The following is a 19,070-nucleotide window of genomic DNA, read 5'->3' on the forward strand; positions in this document are numbered from 1 at the left end:
TATAGACAAAAGCCAAAATCAATGAGTGAAATACATTCATGGGTTAAAGGTAGTCTTGTAAACAGCAAGAACAACTAAATTATTTTTCAAAAGTACAGCCCTTTGCGAGTGTAGGTTTTAAAATATGTCTCTCGAGAGCTTTGACTAGGCAAAAAAATGACCGAGCCAATGCCTAATTTGTGTAAGGCTTCATCTTTATGAAGTCCCCTTTAACTTCCCCCCTAAATAAACTTCCCATTATAAGAATATGGATGTTCTCTTGCTGCACTTGAGCCCCTCCAGTATATCCATCACAGCCTCCAAAATGAATGTTTGGAGCCCCGGCTTCCAAGCTCTGCTTACAGAAGATTACTTGAATGATAGATACATCTATTTCCAAAATAAAAAGCAAATGTGCAAACTTACAAAGAAAGCCCTTGATATCATCTGGGCAGCCATGCTCTGGCCAGTCCGTATACTGGAGATGCCATACAGTCCTCTCCTGACCAGTTAAGAGGTGTTTGATCTTCAGACCAGTGGTGGCATAGCAACCTGAGTCGGTACGAAAGCGAGTGGTGATCTTGAATCGCCCGTAAGTGACCGTGTTGTGCCTGGAGCCGAGCCTTGGCCAGTACCTGAAGCTCTTCTCTCGTCCACCCTCCTTAAAAAAAGATAAAGAAAATGTAAGTCATTAATGAAAAAAATGCTGTAAAGATTCGACTGTCAAAGCGGTCATTTTTAGAAGTCATTCTTGGATGGCTCAAGAAAGTTTACACAAACAACCTACAAGCTTCTGAATCCTGCAGCAGCTTCAAGTATAAGCCATTGTGTAGGCTACTGCACCTGCTGTCGAACTCTATTAGTAATCTGGTTCAGATCCAAGCAGGAACAAATTACCCTTTTACCCTCCAGAGCTCAAGGAGTATCACTGATTTTAGCCACGGTACACTGTCTTAGGAACTGAGGTAAAATGCCTCACATAAATGCTCATTATTGTCATGATGACTACACTTCGGATATGCACCTCACTTGAAATAAGAGAGTTCCCCGATCTTAAAAAAGCTACTCGGGGTGGGGTGCTTTGGAGGGGGGGTGGATACAAACTAGAAAGAAAGCTCATCCATACATCAACATTGAAAACCGAATGCCTAGTTCCAAGTCTTAGCTTCGGGTAATGTAGCCCTTTGACTGTTTCAAGAAAATGTAAAGCTTCTGAACGAATCAGATTCCTTTATAATGTTTCTCTTAGTCTGAACAGCTTGACTGTTCATTTTTTTTATATCTAGTCTTATTTCTCTTTTTAACGGCATGGTACTTGAGCAATACACTATATTATTTCCATGCTTTTGCTATCAAACGAAACACTAATGGGGTGATTTTAAATAAACAGTCTGGGATGACATCATCAGATAAACATTTCTATGTACGGCAAATGAGTAAATGTTGACCTTGTTCAAAAAGTATTCCATTGGATACACATAGGCATAAGCAGTATTCAATGCATGCCTTCTTTAGCAAGAGCACCAGCTTGTCTGCAACACGAATATCCGATACATGGGAACAGAATGTGACTTCGCTGAGCTTTTGAAGGCAGTACTTGTGAGAGATCTGCACGCTCACTGATCAAGTTTAACAACAACTCTATATTAAAGAAATTATCAAATGTACTTTTTTTTTAAATACTGCAAAAAAAAAAAAACTCAGGCGGTAACACATTTAAAACCGAACTATTTTGAGAATGAGCTACAAAAAGGCAATGAGTCCCATTCGATTCTCACCATAAGACAAAAGGGACTTATTCAAAATGTTCCTCGCTTTACTTCATTACGCTAAGCCAGCGGACATGTCCTGGCAGAGTACAGACCATCATATTTAGAGATCTTCGCCAGGGTTGTGGAGATCTGTCCCACAGCAGCTTCATTGGAGGTTTGTGTTCACCATGTTCACTTTACCCACTCAGCACAGTTTTTGTTTTCAAAACTAATCTTCCAAAGATCTAGTTTTGTTATTGAAAAACAAAAAATAAATGTCTCTTATACGCAAGGATTTTTCCCCACAGTACATTAGTGCTATATCCTGGCAGACCAGCTCAGGTACCTTAACCCATGCCTAAATATCTGAAGGCTATCATTAAAAGTATTCCACCAGAGGAGCCATTGCTTGCTCTGCCATCAGAAAAATGGCTGGTCCCCATCACTAAGTGGGGTAGGAGAGCTGCAGGTTTTGCTAACTGGGTATTCCAACACATATTTAGTAGCTGACCATGATATGAGAGGATTTTGAAAGCACTTATGTGCTGTTTTGGAAATCTGCTATTTCTGGTATGCAAACCCATATAGCTGGTGTAACCATTTTCTTTAATTTCTTGGGAGCCAATAGCTGCCTATTTCTAGATCTTCCTATTCTAAGACATGGCTACCTCTTGGACCACTGAGCAAAGCTTTATTTATATGCAATACCAAATAATAATGTTGACTGTTTTTGGTAGGTGTGTGGCTTTTAATAGAATGAAATTAATGAGTGCAATGTAGTGTAGAGGAGGCAGGAACTCATGGAAAATTGTGTACTAGAACTGCTAGGAGGCAGTGGAGGAAGAGATAAAGGTGTTCTCAATATCCCGTTTTAATAATGAAAAGGAGATGGGGATTTTCCTACTGGTGAACAGTATAGCAGTTTTACAAAAGGTTTTGTTGATCTCCGATTGCTTTATGTCGAATCTAACTATTATCTGATATAACTATCAGGTCATTTTGGACCTGGTGGAATAAAGATCAAGGGATTTGATTTGAGTACTGTGTGTCACCAAGCTGAAGGGTCATATTCTTTTCCGAGTTACATTTTTCAAATGAGATTCAGAAGAAAACAAGGCTTGGCTCATGCTTTTTCATTTAAACATAGTGTACAATGTGTACCAAATGTTGATGAATACACATCAGGTGTATTTAGGGGAAATATAGGGCAGGGTTAGTGTTCACCGCTGGACATAATGTACCACAAAAACTAATTACTTACCGTTAACACTCTTTGGAGTTGATACTCTATCTAAACACAGATTGCCCACCTTTAAAATTCCCAGTGACAGACTGGATCTATAGAATTCTCTCTACAATGATGCTTGCGTGGCGCTAGGCTGCGCAGTGTGGCTCTGTGGTAAACTCGTACTACCTCTGAAGTGACAGATCAAAGCCGCATATAGGAAGTGCATGGACATTTCTTTTATTTTCCTTCCAGGAACTTCAACATGGATCCAGCTCTCTGCTCCTAAATTTGTTGGCCTCCCTAAAACCATTGTGAAAAAGTTGAGACAGTGTGATACGGAAGAGGTCTCCCCTGGAAAAAACGGTTTCAAGCTGTGCCACGATTGAAGGAAGCAGATGTCAGTCACAGAACCTCATAACGGAGTCTCTGGCCCTTGGGCTCTGGTAAACGACACACATTTTTGTGTGAGAATGTGTCCTCCTCCACCCAAAGGCCATCAGGGAGCAAAATGAAGCTCTATATTGTCAAACGCAAGAGATCCCGCTCAAAGCAGCATTTCCGTTCTAAGTTGCAGGCTGCACCTGATCACAAGGCTGTTCCCACGCAAGGTTCTTCTCGAAGTCTTCAGGTAAAAAAATGCCGTAAGAACAAGAAAGCTAAGTGGGATTCCAACCATTCTCACCACTCAAAATCAGGCGAGAAGTTGCATGGACAACAATACAAAGGCCACTCGTTTCCAGATCCTAGCTGGGTACCATATCTTATCCCAGCACACCCCGATTTCCCCGAGCTGTCTGTTAGACTGGTCAGCCTTAGGATGATGTTGGCCCAAACATTTACCTTTTGCCTCCATTTTTGCTGACCTCGTTTTTGCTGGCTATAGAACTCTGTACACTTTACCAATGCTAACCAGTGCTAAATTGTAGTGCTTACTCCTTAAAACTTGGTAATATTGCTTATCCCCAATCAAGTCATAAATGTTCAACCTGCTGGATTACTTAAATTCATTATATGTAAAACATCACTGCACAACAATTTCCTATGTACTGTTGAGAAAATGATTTATATTTGTATAAATAGTTAATTCTGTAAAATAGCTGCATAAAAAATAATATTAAAAGTTTCCTTTTGTTTTTAAATATAAAACACATTGTAAACTCTAACTATAGTGTTCATGTGCCCTAGGCAACCTTCAGGGATCTATTTGAGTGCAAAAAGTGCAAAATGCTTGTGTTACAACATTTAAATGACTAATACCTAGGAAGTTGTCTGCTTGCTGGTTAATAAGCCACTTTAGATCGCTTGCGATGGAGAGGACATGGGTATTATATAATCATAGACACGCAACCTGCAGGCCGAATAACATCTCAGAATCTCGCCAGCCTCCCCACCTCAGAGTCTGAAGTGAGCAGAGAGGTGCTGATCCAGTGCTTTTCTGTGGAGTCTGACCAGTTCTCACACTGGTGGTACACTGAGAAGACCGGATGAATAGAATCAGTGAATGTCCCCATCCTGGAAAGAGTTTTTGGAGAGCTGGTGGAGAAACATAGGTCTGATGCTTCTCTGCAAAGCCTAACGCCACTGGCCTGACATAAAGGAGCCAACAGACTATGTCAATCGCTGGTAAGTTTGGGACAGTAACAGCAGGTGGAACCAAGATTTTTTGCATATTCCACATAGTGTATCCTTGTCCCTTCACGCCCAGGTCCGTGATTGGCAGGGCAAGAAGCCTCATGTACATGATTTTCCTATGAGCCAGGGCTGAGAGAGCTGGCTGAAGGTATGGCTGGTGTTTCCCAGGATATAGGAGGCATCCAATGCCGCTAAGATGGTTCTATAGTTGATCCTTCATATATTCCGTGGGGTTTTCATGACCGGCTCTTTCACGTCTTTCCTCTAGGATGACAACGGTAATGCCTGCTTGCGCAGATTGGCGGTCAAAATGTTCAGACAACTAGCTGCCACTGTGAGCGCCATAGGGAGCCCTCCTCTTCAAAGATTGTTTCAAGTTGCGATTTGAGAGTCGACTCCGGGGCCCGCCAGGTTCTAGGGTAGTATTTTACTAGGTCGCCCAGGCATGTGAGATCCAGACTCCCAAGGTCCAGCTTCAGTCTTATCCTTGCTCTTCTGGCCTGCTGAGCAGCATTTAAAAATGTTTTGGACACTGAAATTTGAGAGTACATCAGATGTTTTCCAGTGCGCCGGGCAAGGCTGAATAGCCATAGTTTAGAGCTGGGATTAGTTTTGCTCGCAGGGCTTTTAGGGCTTTTAGGTCTTTCAGGCTAAGATAAGTGGGCCTCTCAATAAGCCATACACCTACAAAATTGCAGTTGGTGATGGTTGTTATTTGCAGGTCTCCTAACTGCCAATTTGTAAATTTCTTGCCTGGATATTTACCAAAGATGACTTTATTGGTCTTTCCCTCATTCACCAAGAGTTTGTTCACTCGATTGTAACTATGGAGGGCACTGAGGGCTCTCTGTAGGCTTATTCTGGAGTGGTCTATGATTACAGTATCATTTGTATACTGTAGGATTGGGAGACCCACCTTGCCCAGCCTTGCGGTTATCAAACTGGCACCTTCAAGTGATTTGCCCAGGTCGGCCGTCTGCAGATTGAAAAAAAGCACCAACATGCAGCCTTGTTTAAGACCGTTGTTATTTGACAATTTGGCAGTTGTTGTGGTTGGACTTGTTTTTATCCGGACCCAAGTCCCCAGATAGAGATATTATGGCCATGAAAAGCTGGAGGGGAATCGCCCTATGCGGTTAATTTTTACCTCAGCTTACCTCGGTCTACCTGGGCAAATGCTGCAATGTAGTCGACAAAGCAAAAAAATAGTGGCAGTTTCTTGCACTGGGTGGCTCACCGAGACAAATATGCCACTGCTAAGATATTGTTCATTGTGGAGCTAGCAGGCCTAGACCGTTGTTATTTGTAACTTTGGCAGTTGCTGTGGTTGGACTTGTTTTTATCTGGACCCAAGTCCCCAGATAGAGATATTATGGCCTTGAAAAGCTGGAGGGGAATACCACATGCGGTTCATTTTTACCTCAGCTTACCCCTGTCTACCTAGGCAAATGCTGCAATGTAGTCGGCAAAGCAAAAAAATAGTGGCGGTTTCTTGCACCGGGTGGCTCACCGAGACAACGGTGCCAGTGCTAAGATATTGTCCATTGTGGAGCTAGCAGGCATGAATCCTGATAGGAAGAAAGGGAGAATGACGTTCTCAGAAGCTAAGGATTCCTGCTCTGCCAATAAAACTCAGGCATTGCCTTTTGCTTCAAGGCTCCTCTCCATGTGTATGGTATTGTTGGAATGGTGAAGGTGTAGTTAAACAGAGGTGTGAAGAGCCCAGCCTAGAAGACATGTAGATTTGAAGACGGTGGAGGGAATTCCATTTGGTCCCGGAGCCCTGTTGTTCCTAATTTTTTTAATGGTGTCTTTTACAGAAGCCTCTGAGGTTAAGGTGGCTTGTTGGTCCAGACAAAGTGAGGTTGGAGGATTGAGTAGAACTGCTTAACATAAGTGACCCACACGCGTTCCGCCACGCTATTCTACTTAGTCTGGGCAGAATTGCTAAGGTTGTTGATGTACTTCCAGAGGTGAGAATGTCTCTTCTCTTTTAGGAGGGTGACATTATTTAGCCATTCCACTTCGATTTTCTTTTCTCTCATACTATCTTATCTGTGGGCAGCTCTCAGAGCTGCGATCTTATGACTTTGATGATTTTTGCCGCCTCTACATCTGGCCGTCAGGGCCCTTCGGAGACTGCGCTTGGTAGCAAGAAGCTCCTTGAATGTAATGAGAGGAGGAGATGTTCTAGCGAATGTAGGAAGGTAGATCCCCGACTATGGTTGCCCCCAACTTTTTGCCTGGTGTTTTGCTGGTTTTCTGACTTAGTTGACCTGGGGCCCTGCTATTCAGGACCCCAGGCCTACTGCTCTCTCTGTAAAATGGATTCCATGTACCTTAGGTACATATCTAATTGGATACTGAGTCACCTTATCAGTCCCTGTACAGTGTACCTTAGGTACCCAGGGCATAGGTGTACCCAGGGCCTACCAGGGGCTGCAGCATGTATTATGCCACCCCTGGCTGGCCATCCAAATCTGACACAACTGGCTGCTTGACAGCTGGGGCAAGGTGGTGTAATCACCCTTTGCTTTAGATATAGTATTCCTATATCTAAACCTAAAATGGACACATATATTCCTATCAGTCACTCCTATGGCAGGCCTTAACAATCCTGAAGGCAGAGTGCATGGAATGATGTGAAATGGTGCTCTGGCATGAGCTGAGCCCGTTTGCAGCTTGCGGAACCAAGTCCTAATAGCTGTTCCATGATAACGCTATACCATATACTCTTAAGTGCATTATTTGCCTCGCGGTCATATGCTAACTTTGGTATAACATTATCAAAACATGTCGAGTAAGGTGTCATGCGAATTGGAATACTAACCCCTCGCCAATTCTGGCGACGGGGTTAGCATTCCACCATTCTAGAGGGACACGACATGTTGGTAACCTGTAACCCCGGTTAAAGTCAGACATAGCCTCAGCTCCACAAGATGGATGCTGCCACCGAGACACAAGTCTGCCCTCCTGCTGCTGGGAGTCCTCCCAGCACAGGAGGCAAGGACAAAGTGTTTCCTGCCAGGGGCGGTGCTAGCACCGTCCCAGACAGGATTTTGTGTATCCTAGGTAGGCAGGGCTTTAGAGGAAGGTGACTGCAAGTGGCACCCCGGTGCTCACTGTGCATAGGCCGGCTTGAACCAGTGCCAGGGACACTCCAGCCCCTGAGCTGGGGAAAGCCCGCCAAAGGAGAGGGGTGTAACCACCCCCCTCCTAGTCCCACCCATAGGGCAGGACTTAGTCGCGTGCCAGCCCCCTTTTGCAGGATAAAGGTAGGAGCAGGCCCCCTTCCAAATTAGATCAATCTTTGAATCCTGAACCGACTTTCTACGAGAGGAACTCAAGACTCTTCCTAAGATTTCTCCCTTGTGACTAAGGAGTAGTCACCCTGCAGCAGCAGGCACCAACCAAGCTTCGCGGTCTGCTGTAAGTCTCTCCTCCGGATCAAGATTGCCCAGCACGACGAGAACCGGCTTCCCTGGCACCTCTGACCTCAACCTGCATCATCAGCCCAGCTGTGATCCGTGGGTGTGACGAGACCTCGAGGGACCGGCCATCTTTGAAGACTGCACGACGCTTGTCCAGCACGACCACCGAGTGACCCTCGACTGAGTGCTTTGGGGTAAGAGAAGCCCCGACCCTGAGCAGCTCCAGCACCGAAGTTCAGCCCCCCTGCATCCACGAGATCTACGTGGGGCCCTTCTGCTCTTTGCTGCTCACCGCGTTGTCCAGGTCACTTGCCCGTTGGCTAGTGGCCCTCTTACGACGCTTCACGACGACAAACACCGCTGGTCTGGTTGCTCCAGACTAGCCCTTGCTCCCCTCCAAAAGAGGAGCACCCTGGACCCTTCTGGTCCACTCCAGACTCCATTTTAAGTCCACCGCGTGGGCTTGCATTTGCCAAGACTTGTTGCCCCAATCCTGGGTCCAGCGACGTCAACAGCAGAGACCTTCGTGGGACAGCTCGCACCTCCATCCTGGTTGCCGACAACGCCTCCTGGTCCGAGAGACTGCAGAGCCTAGCAGCGCCCACTCACCTGGTCGAGGTGACTTCGTCCGGTGCCATCCTGGTGCCCACCTAAATCACTGGCTAGTGATTCAGAACTTGGTCCCCTCTGCTTACAGGTCTTCTTCTTCCCTGATCCAGGCTTGGATCACCACGAACTTCTTCACTGGCCGCCTGCCAGCAACTTCTTTCTTCAGGCTCCTGGTTCTTCAACAAGGGTTTCCGACGCAACTTGAACCCTATGCAGCCGCAGCCCCTGGGCTAGGTAAAATGAGTACTCCGGTGCTCCAGCATAGTCCAACACCCTAAGTGTTCGGATCCACTCTTGTTTTCGACCCACCTAGTCGGGTTCGCCCGAGAACAGTAACTTTGTGATTGCTAGTATCCATAGACTTGTTCCCGCATTACGCGTGAGAGTTCCCACTCTGCACACGGCGTCCCTAGGCCTCCTGCTTCTAATCCAAGGGTTCAGCATTGTAGGCCTAGCGTTTCTACAGTCTAGAAAAGTAGTACTTACCTGCTAGTAATTTCGCATTCCACTTCTTGTGTATATGGTTTTTCGTGCCCCTCGGGCATTTGTGTAAATTGTGCGACTTTAAGTATTTTCGTAAGAGTTTTGTTGTGTGCTTAGCTCCCTGTCTCATAAAGAGCCAGGGTAGTCTTGTTATAAATAAATATCTGTTTATTTTCATAACAACTTGTGTGGTGTCCTTTCACTTGGTGTTCAAGGGGGCTAGACTGATTGGCAACATCCCTTTTCGACATTCGATTTCTGTGTTTCGCAAAAAGCTCCATTGGCTTCCCATAGCCTCTCGGATTAAGTTTAAGATACTTACTCTTGTTTTTCGGGCTCTCAACGGTACCGGCCCAGATTACCTGAGAAAGAGACTTACATTATCTCATTCTGTGAGAGATTTACGATCCAACAGCCTACGCCTTCTGGTGGTGCCACGCTTCCGCCGCGCTCGAATGGGCGGCAGAGCTTTTGCTGTCCTTGCTACGAAACACTGGAACGGCCTCCCCCTGGACCTTAGATTTGCCTCATCTGAAGCACAATTTCGTAACCGCCTGAAAACTTGGCTATTCTCCTCATCTTGATTTTTCCTTATCTCTGTGGACAGTCTTTTAGCGCCGGGACACCTCCGACGGAGGTAGCTGCGCGCTTTATAAGAGCCATAAATAAATAAATAAATATGTGATGGTAAAACAGCTGGCTTAACACGCCCTCTAGAGTTTAGCCTAAAGACTGCACGTGTCCATGCTACTAGGATAGCTGGTCTATCAGGTTGACTTACAACCAAACATCAATAAGGGTTGTTTGGACTGATACAAAGTGTTCACTAGAATAGTGAACATTATATATCAGGCCAACTTCTCACAGCGAAGGGATCCCTTCTCCAAGGATCCAAGATCATCCGCCCAGTGCCTGCTGAAGTTTAGCGATAAGATCCTTCCAGTACCCCGGGGTAATGAATGTCCTGAAAGATGTGTGCCAGCTCCTTTTTTTCCAATCCACACGGACAGTTTTCTGCCAAGATGTACAGACCATTTAGTCCTCGAAAGGCCCTTATTGCATTCTTCCTTGGTAGATTCCCCAAACAACAGTGATTGCTGCAAAACATTAGAGTCTAGCTGCTGGACTGCCTGCAGGGGCTTGTGATCACTCTTGTCCCTGTTGTCTACTTCAAAGCTGCAAAAGCTGGAGGGCAGTGCATTATTGAGAAAGATATAGTCAATCGTGGATATATTCCGGACGGTTGGAAGAGGGTCTCTTAAGGATTATGCAGCAACATATCTAGGACTCTGGAGTGGTACAGCCTCTGTGGTTGGCCTGGAGTGTTTGGGGGACATCCACAGGGCTCTGTTGTTAAAGTTCCCCACAATTTTGGGAGGGTGGGAAGCGTATTTGTTTGGCAGATATTCCACTATATGTGCGAGGGAACTTAGAGCCCTTTTTTCTGATGCAGTGCAGTGTTGACGTAAGAGTTGATTAACGGCAGTTAGATGGGCTGGAGTGTGTTCTTTAGCCCTTTGATGAGCAATGCTTGAAGGTCGGACAAGTTGGTGCATATTTCAGTGGTCTCTATTTTTCAAACATATTTAATGAAGATGGAGAGCCAGATGGCCGGACGTCGATGTTGCACTTTATTGCTGGGGAGTGAAATTCGTAATATCTTGCGAGCGGCACTGTTTCAGGGGCCCAAGTCTCCTGAAGACATAAGAGGTCTCCCTTGTAAAGATAGTCAAGTGCTGAGTTGGCCTCAAGGAGTTTCTTAAGGCCTGCCAGGCTCCAGGAAAGAACTGTTAGATGAGAACTGAGGCCTGCATCCCTGATGTGTTTACCTTTCGCCCTAATGTTGATAATGTTAGGGATGCCATCACGGGGGGAAACGAGCCGTTGGGCCCCAATGCCCAGGTTCAAAATCGGCCATGTGATTGCAGAAAAACACTGCCCTTTTTTCGTTTGTGTTGATTTATTCTAAAGGCGTTGAAACGTTTCTACTCAGCTGGATTTCTACCACACTGGTTGTTCCATTTAAAACAGATAGAGCTCCCTTTCTCTGGGAAGGAATGTTAAGCCCATATGGATATATCTCTGATTGATTTCAATTCCTTCATTCTGCCAACTTAGGTGCTATCTCGAGCATGGCGGCTAAGAGAGGTTGTTGGCACAGGCCTTGACTCGCTGTGTCACCTGAGAGACTCTAGACCTAACCTAGGCATGGTCATCGGATCGTATGTGAGCCAGGGATGGTGTGCTTAAGTAGGCGGAGTATATTGACACTATTTAAGAAGTCGTGTTACCCACTGATGTAATGTCTCGAGGAGTTAGCTCTATCTCCAGGGCACTCAACCCTGCCCTTGTGGTGGTTGGTTCCGTGGCATGAGAAGCACTTTGGGTGCAACCAGAGGTAGACAGAGCGTTTGTCTGACAGAGATTAGGTGCAGGTGTGTTTGTAGGGTCTTAGGTGGTGCCCTCTCTGATATGTGAGTTGGACTCCCAGGTAGCTTCAGCCTGGGTGTTAGCATCCACCTTCTTCTTTGTTATCGGGGGTGGGGCTGTGTGTTCTATGGGGCTGGGCTTATTCCAGAGTCCTGCCCTCCCTTTATATGGCTTTGTAGGTAGGGAGGTTTTGGGGTTGGGACCTTTTTCCACGGTGGCTGTCGGGTTGCTGGTTCCCGGCCTTGAGGCAAATATCACATACAACTGGGCGGGACATTTGCAGCAGGAGCAGGCAGGTCTGGGTGATTAGCAAAGACGCCACACTTTTGGAAATTTGAGCCCTTTTGTGCTGTTTTCTTAGTATTTTCTTGGCCTTCCTGGAGAAGGGCACGCCTGGCTCCGTTGGACAAGATGGACCCTCATAGTGCCCTTGCCTGCTGGCCGAGTGTTGGAGCTGCAACTTGGTTCACTGGAACTAGAAAGTAGATTGTGCTGTGTAAGAAAAGGCCATCTGTGCCATGAGTTAGCTTAGGACTGTCTATCAATTATTGGTTTGGAGAGTGGGCCTGCTGAGTTTACAGCCACCATACTTTGGTTGTGATGGGCTAGTAATAATCTACTACCTGCAGGGGTGCAGACTTTGCCCTCCATTGTGGCAGCCAGTTCGGACAAGACTGGGGAGAATGACCGCTTATCAATGATAGCAGCACATGAGCAGGTACACAACCATTCCTCTTGGCTGCAACAAATTTTGTTTTCTATAAGGTTCACCTAAGTGCTCAAGTCCACTAAGCGCTGTGCAATCGATTGGCATGCAGGTTCAATTGCGTGCTATTGACGAGCCAATAGTGGGGAGCGGTTCTGCTGAGACGGCCGCTGCAGCCCAGCGATCATAAAAATCTTGAAAAGTACAGTAGTGCTGACGGCATGGCACAGCACGGAGCTGCGCAGCGGTACACAAAGCCTGTCTCACCTCTAACAAACCGGAACTCACAACCCAGGTCGGTACATGGGCGGCACACCTTGCCCAGCCCAGCCTTGGGGCTGGGCAAGGTGCAACTGGAACTTGCACCCCAAAACAGTACGCCAGTCACCAATTAGCATATTTAACTTACTTATAAGACACTAGTAAAGTGCCACTGCATGGGCCCGGGGACGATAAATTAAATGCTACTAGTTGGCCTGCAACACTTATTGTGCAACCTACTTAAGTAGCCCTTTAACCGTGTCTCAGGCCTGCCATAGCAGCCTGTGTGTGCAGTTTTATAACCAACCTTTTGCAAACCCAAACCATCCCTTTTTACACATGGAAGTCACCCCTAAGGTAGGCCCTGGACAACCCACAGGGGATAGGGTGAGGTATATTTAAAAGGTAGAACATGTACCTTTACGTTTTACATGTCCATAGCTATTTAGTGCCTATAGCCTGTATCTGGGTCACATGACTGGGTGTAGCCGACAGTTGAGCTTTGTGTATTCCTCCTGGACAGCCACACACAATAGGAAGCTTAGGTGTGCCTGGATGAGCAATCACTGGCAGGAAGGGAGGGGAGCTGAGAACAGCACCACTTGCACTTCAATAGGTTGGGTCCTGCCTCCACACAAAGAGCTGCATACCCCCTGTAGTTAGTTTAGAGCCAGGACAGTGGAAGCAGGATGCCTGTGGACATCAAAGGAAAACCTCTAGAAACCTCTACCCCACTTCAAAGGTACATCTGGGTATACATACTGAACCTCAGACACTACCACTTCAATACACTTCAGGATTGTGGATACTCTGTCAGGAAGGACTGCTGAGCTGCTGAAAGGACTGTCATGATGGCAGACTAGTACTCTGAAATAACTGCTGCCCTGCTGTGCTGACCTCTTTCTTGGTTGAGAAGATACAGTAACTACAACTTCACACTTGAGCCCAGGACACCAGAGTGGCTCCAAGGGCCAGTCTTCTGGCCTCCTGATCTGAGCCTCAGGGACATAAAAGGTTCCCCAACATTCTGTACCAGCCCCTGGACTCAGCTGCAGCAGGTCCCTGACCCCCAAGAACTGCCCCTCAGGTTCTGGACTCTTTGTGTGGCTTGGGGAACTGAAATCAAACTTTTGGGCTCTTTGCGACTGAGAATGGGCCTGTTCACACAGAGACCTCGCTGCTTGCATCGCCATTACATGCGGAGGTCTGGCTGCCCTCTCTTTGTGCTACAGCATTGACTTCTAGCAGGGGACTGCCAATGCGGAGCTCCAGCACGTGCGACACTCTCCCTGCTCCTCGTGGCCCTGCCTGGTGGACCTGAAACCTGCTTGGTTGGCAAAGAATACTCTTTAAGGAAAGGGAATTTACGGTTATCCAGAACAGGTTACTATCGACACTTTATGCTGCCTGTTCTAAATCTGCCCAAGCCTGCTCCTGAAGTTCCTCTTTTCCTTCTGGCTAGCATCATCTTACAAGTCATTCATAGATCCTTGATGCTTTCCCTATTTCAAGGGTTTCCTGCAAAGCCTTCCTTAGGGCCTCATTTGCTCTAGTGCATTGGGAGCTGAACCACCCTAGGTCTGTTCTTCTCTTCCCTAGGTCTTTAGCTGGGATATTTAGACGTATGGCAACTGCTTAAGTTATTTTGTGAAAAGTCTCCCATTGCTCCATAATAATGTTTTCATGTGTTTTTGGCTCATTTACACCAGCCTATTTTAAGGTAACCTATTTCTCCTCACGGGTTTAATAAGGGCTGCTATTTCCAATACCTCTGGTTTATTATGGACGATATTTAGGGTGAGATTTAACACAGCTTAATTACTAAGCACAGTACATTACATTTTGAGGGTTTTTATCAGATTTAGGTATTTTGCAGTAATCATTATGTGGTCAATGGAGGAAGTATGCCCCAGTTACATCAAACATAGGCACCACAGATCCATTTTCTTTTATTTCCTGCTCTATCAATTCCAGATTTAGTTTATATACGAGCTTGTTAACGAGTCCCTATAGGAAAGAGGGGTTCAGTCCTGTAACAACCTAAAAAGCCACAAACTGTGATATTAGTGTTCTGATATTTACTCGTGTTGAAATCTCCAACCCAAAGGTATAGTACTTGGAACCCATCTTATTTGCAAATGTCTTCAGTTCCTCTCCCAAATCTATAACAATCATATTACGCGTATTGTTTAAAACAACGTTGTAAAAGGTAATTAAACTTACCTTTTGGTCTATACTCAAGTAAGCCAGTTAGAAATACGGGGATTTATTTGAAGTTTTCTTGACAACAATAGGTCATAAATTTGAAATGAGTATTGCCAAGCCCCCTTTGGCTCGTCCATTAACTGAGGAAGTGGCTGGTGTTAGGATGGAGACAAATCCATTTATATGAAAATCTTCCCTGAGCCAAGTTTCCTGCAGACATATTAGGTCGGCAGACTTTATAATATTTTGCCAAAACAGATTATTCAATTTTGATTTCACACCCACAACGTTCCAGGACTTAATTAACTTAATTATTAAATGCTCATTCGTGTTGCCTATACTATAGTATTAGAGACCCCCAGCCTGGACCTTGAATGGCCAAAGAGATCCTGAGTCTCTGGTCCCTACTAACATGCTACATAACCTCCTCCTGTCAGTCCTGGTCATCTAGATGGGTTACTGGGGCATATCTGTTTTATTGTTGCCAAAAAAAAAAAATGGCGCTTACAGTTCTGGTTCTGATACCCGCCCTGTTGTCTTTCACTTGTCTGATTGGCACTTTTATTTACAGTAATCTTGTACTAAGGTCTTTGATATGCTATATCTATGGGGTCTATAAAAATATCCTAGTGGGAGGGCTTCTGTTTTACTCATACAAGGGGTTATTTGAGCCAGGCTTTGTAGTAATAGCTCAACAATGAATGGTCTTCTGAAATTTACTGTTATGCAATCGACTGCAGTCTCTTTTTGGTGAACAGCCAACCATGGCATCCTCTTTATTGTGCACCACCTCCTGTGTCAGATCCTCCACCCATCTGGAATTTATTTTTATCCAATCCACCATCTTGTTTTGTAGTGCTGTGTAATCCTCACTATTTTCATTTAAAAGCACTGGCACATCCTTTAATATAATGGTGTAAGGGGTACACTCAAAGATAGTTTGTGGGAACCCTTATTAGAGCATTGTTTTTTTCCATGAACTTTTCGCTATGATCCTGGTTTGTCATTTATATTTTTGTTTGGTGAGCAAAGTGGATGCTCTGGGAGACTATGGGGGCATGTATTGATTCCTTCTCCCTCCCTCCCAGTTATACCGGACCCTCAAGCAGTTGGGCATATACCCCTGGGATTGTGTAGGATAGAAGTAGGTCCACAGTGTTCATAATACCTGTCCCCCGTTTTTTTCTTCTAAAATACTTTTTAAGACCATTATTTGTGACTCCATATCATCTAGAAAAAAATAAGGGGGCGAGCTCCTGATTGATGACGTCTCTAAGGGACTCTACTTTTTTCTATAAAAAGGTCCACAAGGTCTTAGTTAGAGAAACAGGATGCCATGTCTTCACATGTAGGTTCACATGTGGATTGGAATACAGTAGCAATGGCTTTCACTGGCCCCTGATTTTCTGCAGCAGCATGTCTCTGCTATGTAGACTTATGAACTTTATGACTTATCTTTAGCTCAAATTGGGCCCTTAGGCTGTTTGCTCTTTGATGGGGTTGGATCTGCGCCCTGTTTCCAGAGCACTTTAACATGTCAGGCATAATAATAGCGTATCTTGCAGGGATGAGGGTATTGGCTTGGGAATTATCCTTTTCTAGCAATGCATCTAACCAACGGCCAAGGAGAGCCTTCTCTCAGACAGTTCAATTTCAGCGTTAACTTCTCCCTATTGTTCTTTCTAACATACGATCGATCACAGTAGGTTTTGCGGGGGCTCTGGACAGGCGTTCCCCTTCACCCCCCCCCCCCCCCCCCCCCCGGCAGCTTTCTTTTGCCTATGGTCTTACTAGGTGAACAAACCGAGAACAAAAACAATATTTCCCCATATAATATATAAACACCAGTCATCAGATGATTTTAAGCACACAATGTCCAAACAAAAGCCTCTATTGGAGAGGCAAGATCCCACACCTTTGAGATGAAAGGAGAGCAAATTTTAAAAAAAGTGTTTCGAATTACCCCAAAATGGTTGATGTTGCGGGGGGTGAGGAAGGGGGCCCAGCCTTATCCAGTCTCAGACGGGTACAGACTGGCCTACCCTTTCCTTTGGGTTTAGCCCGGGCACGCCCCGCGCTGCGGAACTGTAGCACATTTTTAAGAGCGATTTGGTGCTCCAGGTGGTGACAGGGGATTGTAGTCCCCCAGCAGTGGTCAACAGGCCCAGGATTGCAAATCAAGTTAGGAGTTTGGCTGTAACTCCTGAAAATACAATATTTTCCTTTTAGGCAAAGATGCTTTATTAACAGAATTCTTGAACAAGCATTTGTTTATGCTAAAATCAAAACATTGGTTCTCCACTAGTTTCAACCTTGAGATTTTGTCTAGTTTCACAGCTCCTTCCTACTGTACTTCTGGGAGGGACTGTTCCAGGGGATTCTGGCCCATAACATAACTTACAATGAGCAATGACATCTATGAAGGCAGTGGAGAGACTTGCAATATTGATACCCTCCTATTCTAATGCAATTTTGAGGACATGTTTATGCAGGTGTTTCGACATGATCCACTCCTGAAATTGAGTATAATTACAACAAAAAACCTTCTTTCTCTGTGGTACATTGAATCCCTAAAGAGGGGGAAAAAATGTAGGAAATATGATCGTAAATGGAGAAAGTCCAAATCAGATGAGGATAAACTAATTTTTTAATCTGCATTAAGATAATACCTATACTGCAAGAAAGACCTACATAGGTGATAGAATAAACTCTGCCTGGGAATTCTTCAAAAGAGCTTCATAACTTTTTTAATGAATTCACCAATCTGACTGTGAGTAGTTCTACTGTCCCAGCATTCCAGGCTTTCTGTGATGATCTAGCAGTACACTTTGAACAAAAGATCTTAAACATAAACCAATCTTAAATAATGTGGCATTGACAAAACTAGCCCTTCCAGAATCTTAGCTAGTACTCAGCCTACCACCTTGGAGTTTTTTTTATCCTGCTACCATTAAACAAGTATTGGATCTGCTTAAAAGGATCAAAACCTGATCTCCTGTAGATTTCTGCCCCCTTTATATTATAGTCACCTTGGCTCCAATACGCCTTTCTCCTATCATAGACCTGTGTAACCTTTCATTTAATTTAGCAACCCTTCCCATTAAATGGAATGCCGCTCAGGTCAGACCCATTCTCAAAAAACCTATGGCTGACCCTACAGACTTGCAAAACTACAGACCAATATCATTGCTCCCTTTTCTCGTGAAAGTTACGGAGTCTTGGGTAAATCAACAATTGGTATCTTTTTTAGAATCCAACTCCTTGTTAGATTCCTCCCAGTCAGGCTACTGTGCCTTTGACACAAACAGACTTGCCTTAGTTCAACGGAATTTGGGTATTGTGATTCTTCTTGATCTATCAGCTGCGTTTGATACCATATCCCATTCAATTCTTATCCAGATTTTGGTGTCAGAGGTTGAGCTCTGAAATTGGTGGAAAACGTCTCATACAGTACAAATGGATCCTTAAAACTCTATAACTATGGTCTTGGATAAAGAGGTGCCAAAGGGATTGATTTGGAGCCCTACTCTCTTTAACATATATGTGGCTCCCCAGGCCAAGCTTATCTGGTCATGCAGCTTCGATATGATTTCATTCGCTGATGACACACAACTTTTCATCACTATGGATTCTAATACAGAATTTACCAAAATAAATTTAAAAATTGCGTGCTACTAACTGCCTTCTGGATGAAGGCTAATTTTCTTCAGCTCAAGACTAGTAAGACGGAAGTCTTACTCTTTGGGAAAGTCCCTCAGTCTAGTCTACCGACTGGCGACCATTCAAACATGGATTGTCCCAGAATCCCAAAAAACTCGTAAAACAATGTGGGTGTTCTCTTGGACGATGATCTTTCCATGAATTAGCATGTTAAATCTATCTCTGGGACCCGTTTCGGCCTGATGGGCATGCTTAGGAAAGCCTTTCACTGGAATCCTTTGCATTCAAGGAAAACCCTAGTCCAGGCGTTACTAGAGAGCCACATGGACTATGGGAATTCCCTTATGGTCGCAAGGAAATAAGGACTTTTTTCTAGACTTCAGGTGGTACACAACACAGCAGCATGCCTTGTCTGTAATCTTCCTTGCGATATCCCTCTGAACCTTTATTAAGTTCCCTACACTGGTTTCCAATAAAAAAGCATGCACTTTTTAAACTAATGTGTTTGGTTTTTTAATCATTGCATGGGAAGGGACCATGCTATCTTAAAAACATTTTGCAGTCATATCCTGGCACGACTGCTCAGATCCAGTGAGCTACCATTGCTACACCCAAAAGGTATTCGTACAGCCAGATATGGTGGTCGTTCTTTTTCTGTTTTAGCTCTCAAACACTGGAATCAGTTACCCTTACCT

General features: G+C 44.9%; 1 protein-coding gene across 2 annotated transcripts in view; it reads right to left on the reverse strand.

The window, feature by feature from the left end:
• The window catches only part of PTPN21 (protein tyrosine phosphatase non-receptor type 21), a 339,336-nt gene that overhangs the window by 30,565 nt on the left and 289,701 nt on the right, over nt 1-19,070 (reverse strand). For both annotated transcript variants that reach the window (XM_078660017.1, XM_078660016.1), the window contains one exon: nt 406-640. In XM_078660017.1, coding sequence (XP_078516143.1) covers nt 406-640 — 235 coding nt within the window. The remainder of the gene's footprint in view (nt 1-405; nt 641-19,070) is intronic.

The sequence above is a fragment of the Lissotriton helveticus genome, chromosome 9, assembly GCF_964261635.1.
Source record: "Lissotriton helveticus chromosome 9, aLisHel1.1, whole genome shotgun sequence".
NCBI classification, from domain to species: domain Eukaryota; kingdom Metazoa; phylum Chordata; class Amphibia; order Caudata; family Salamandridae; genus Lissotriton; species Lissotriton helveticus.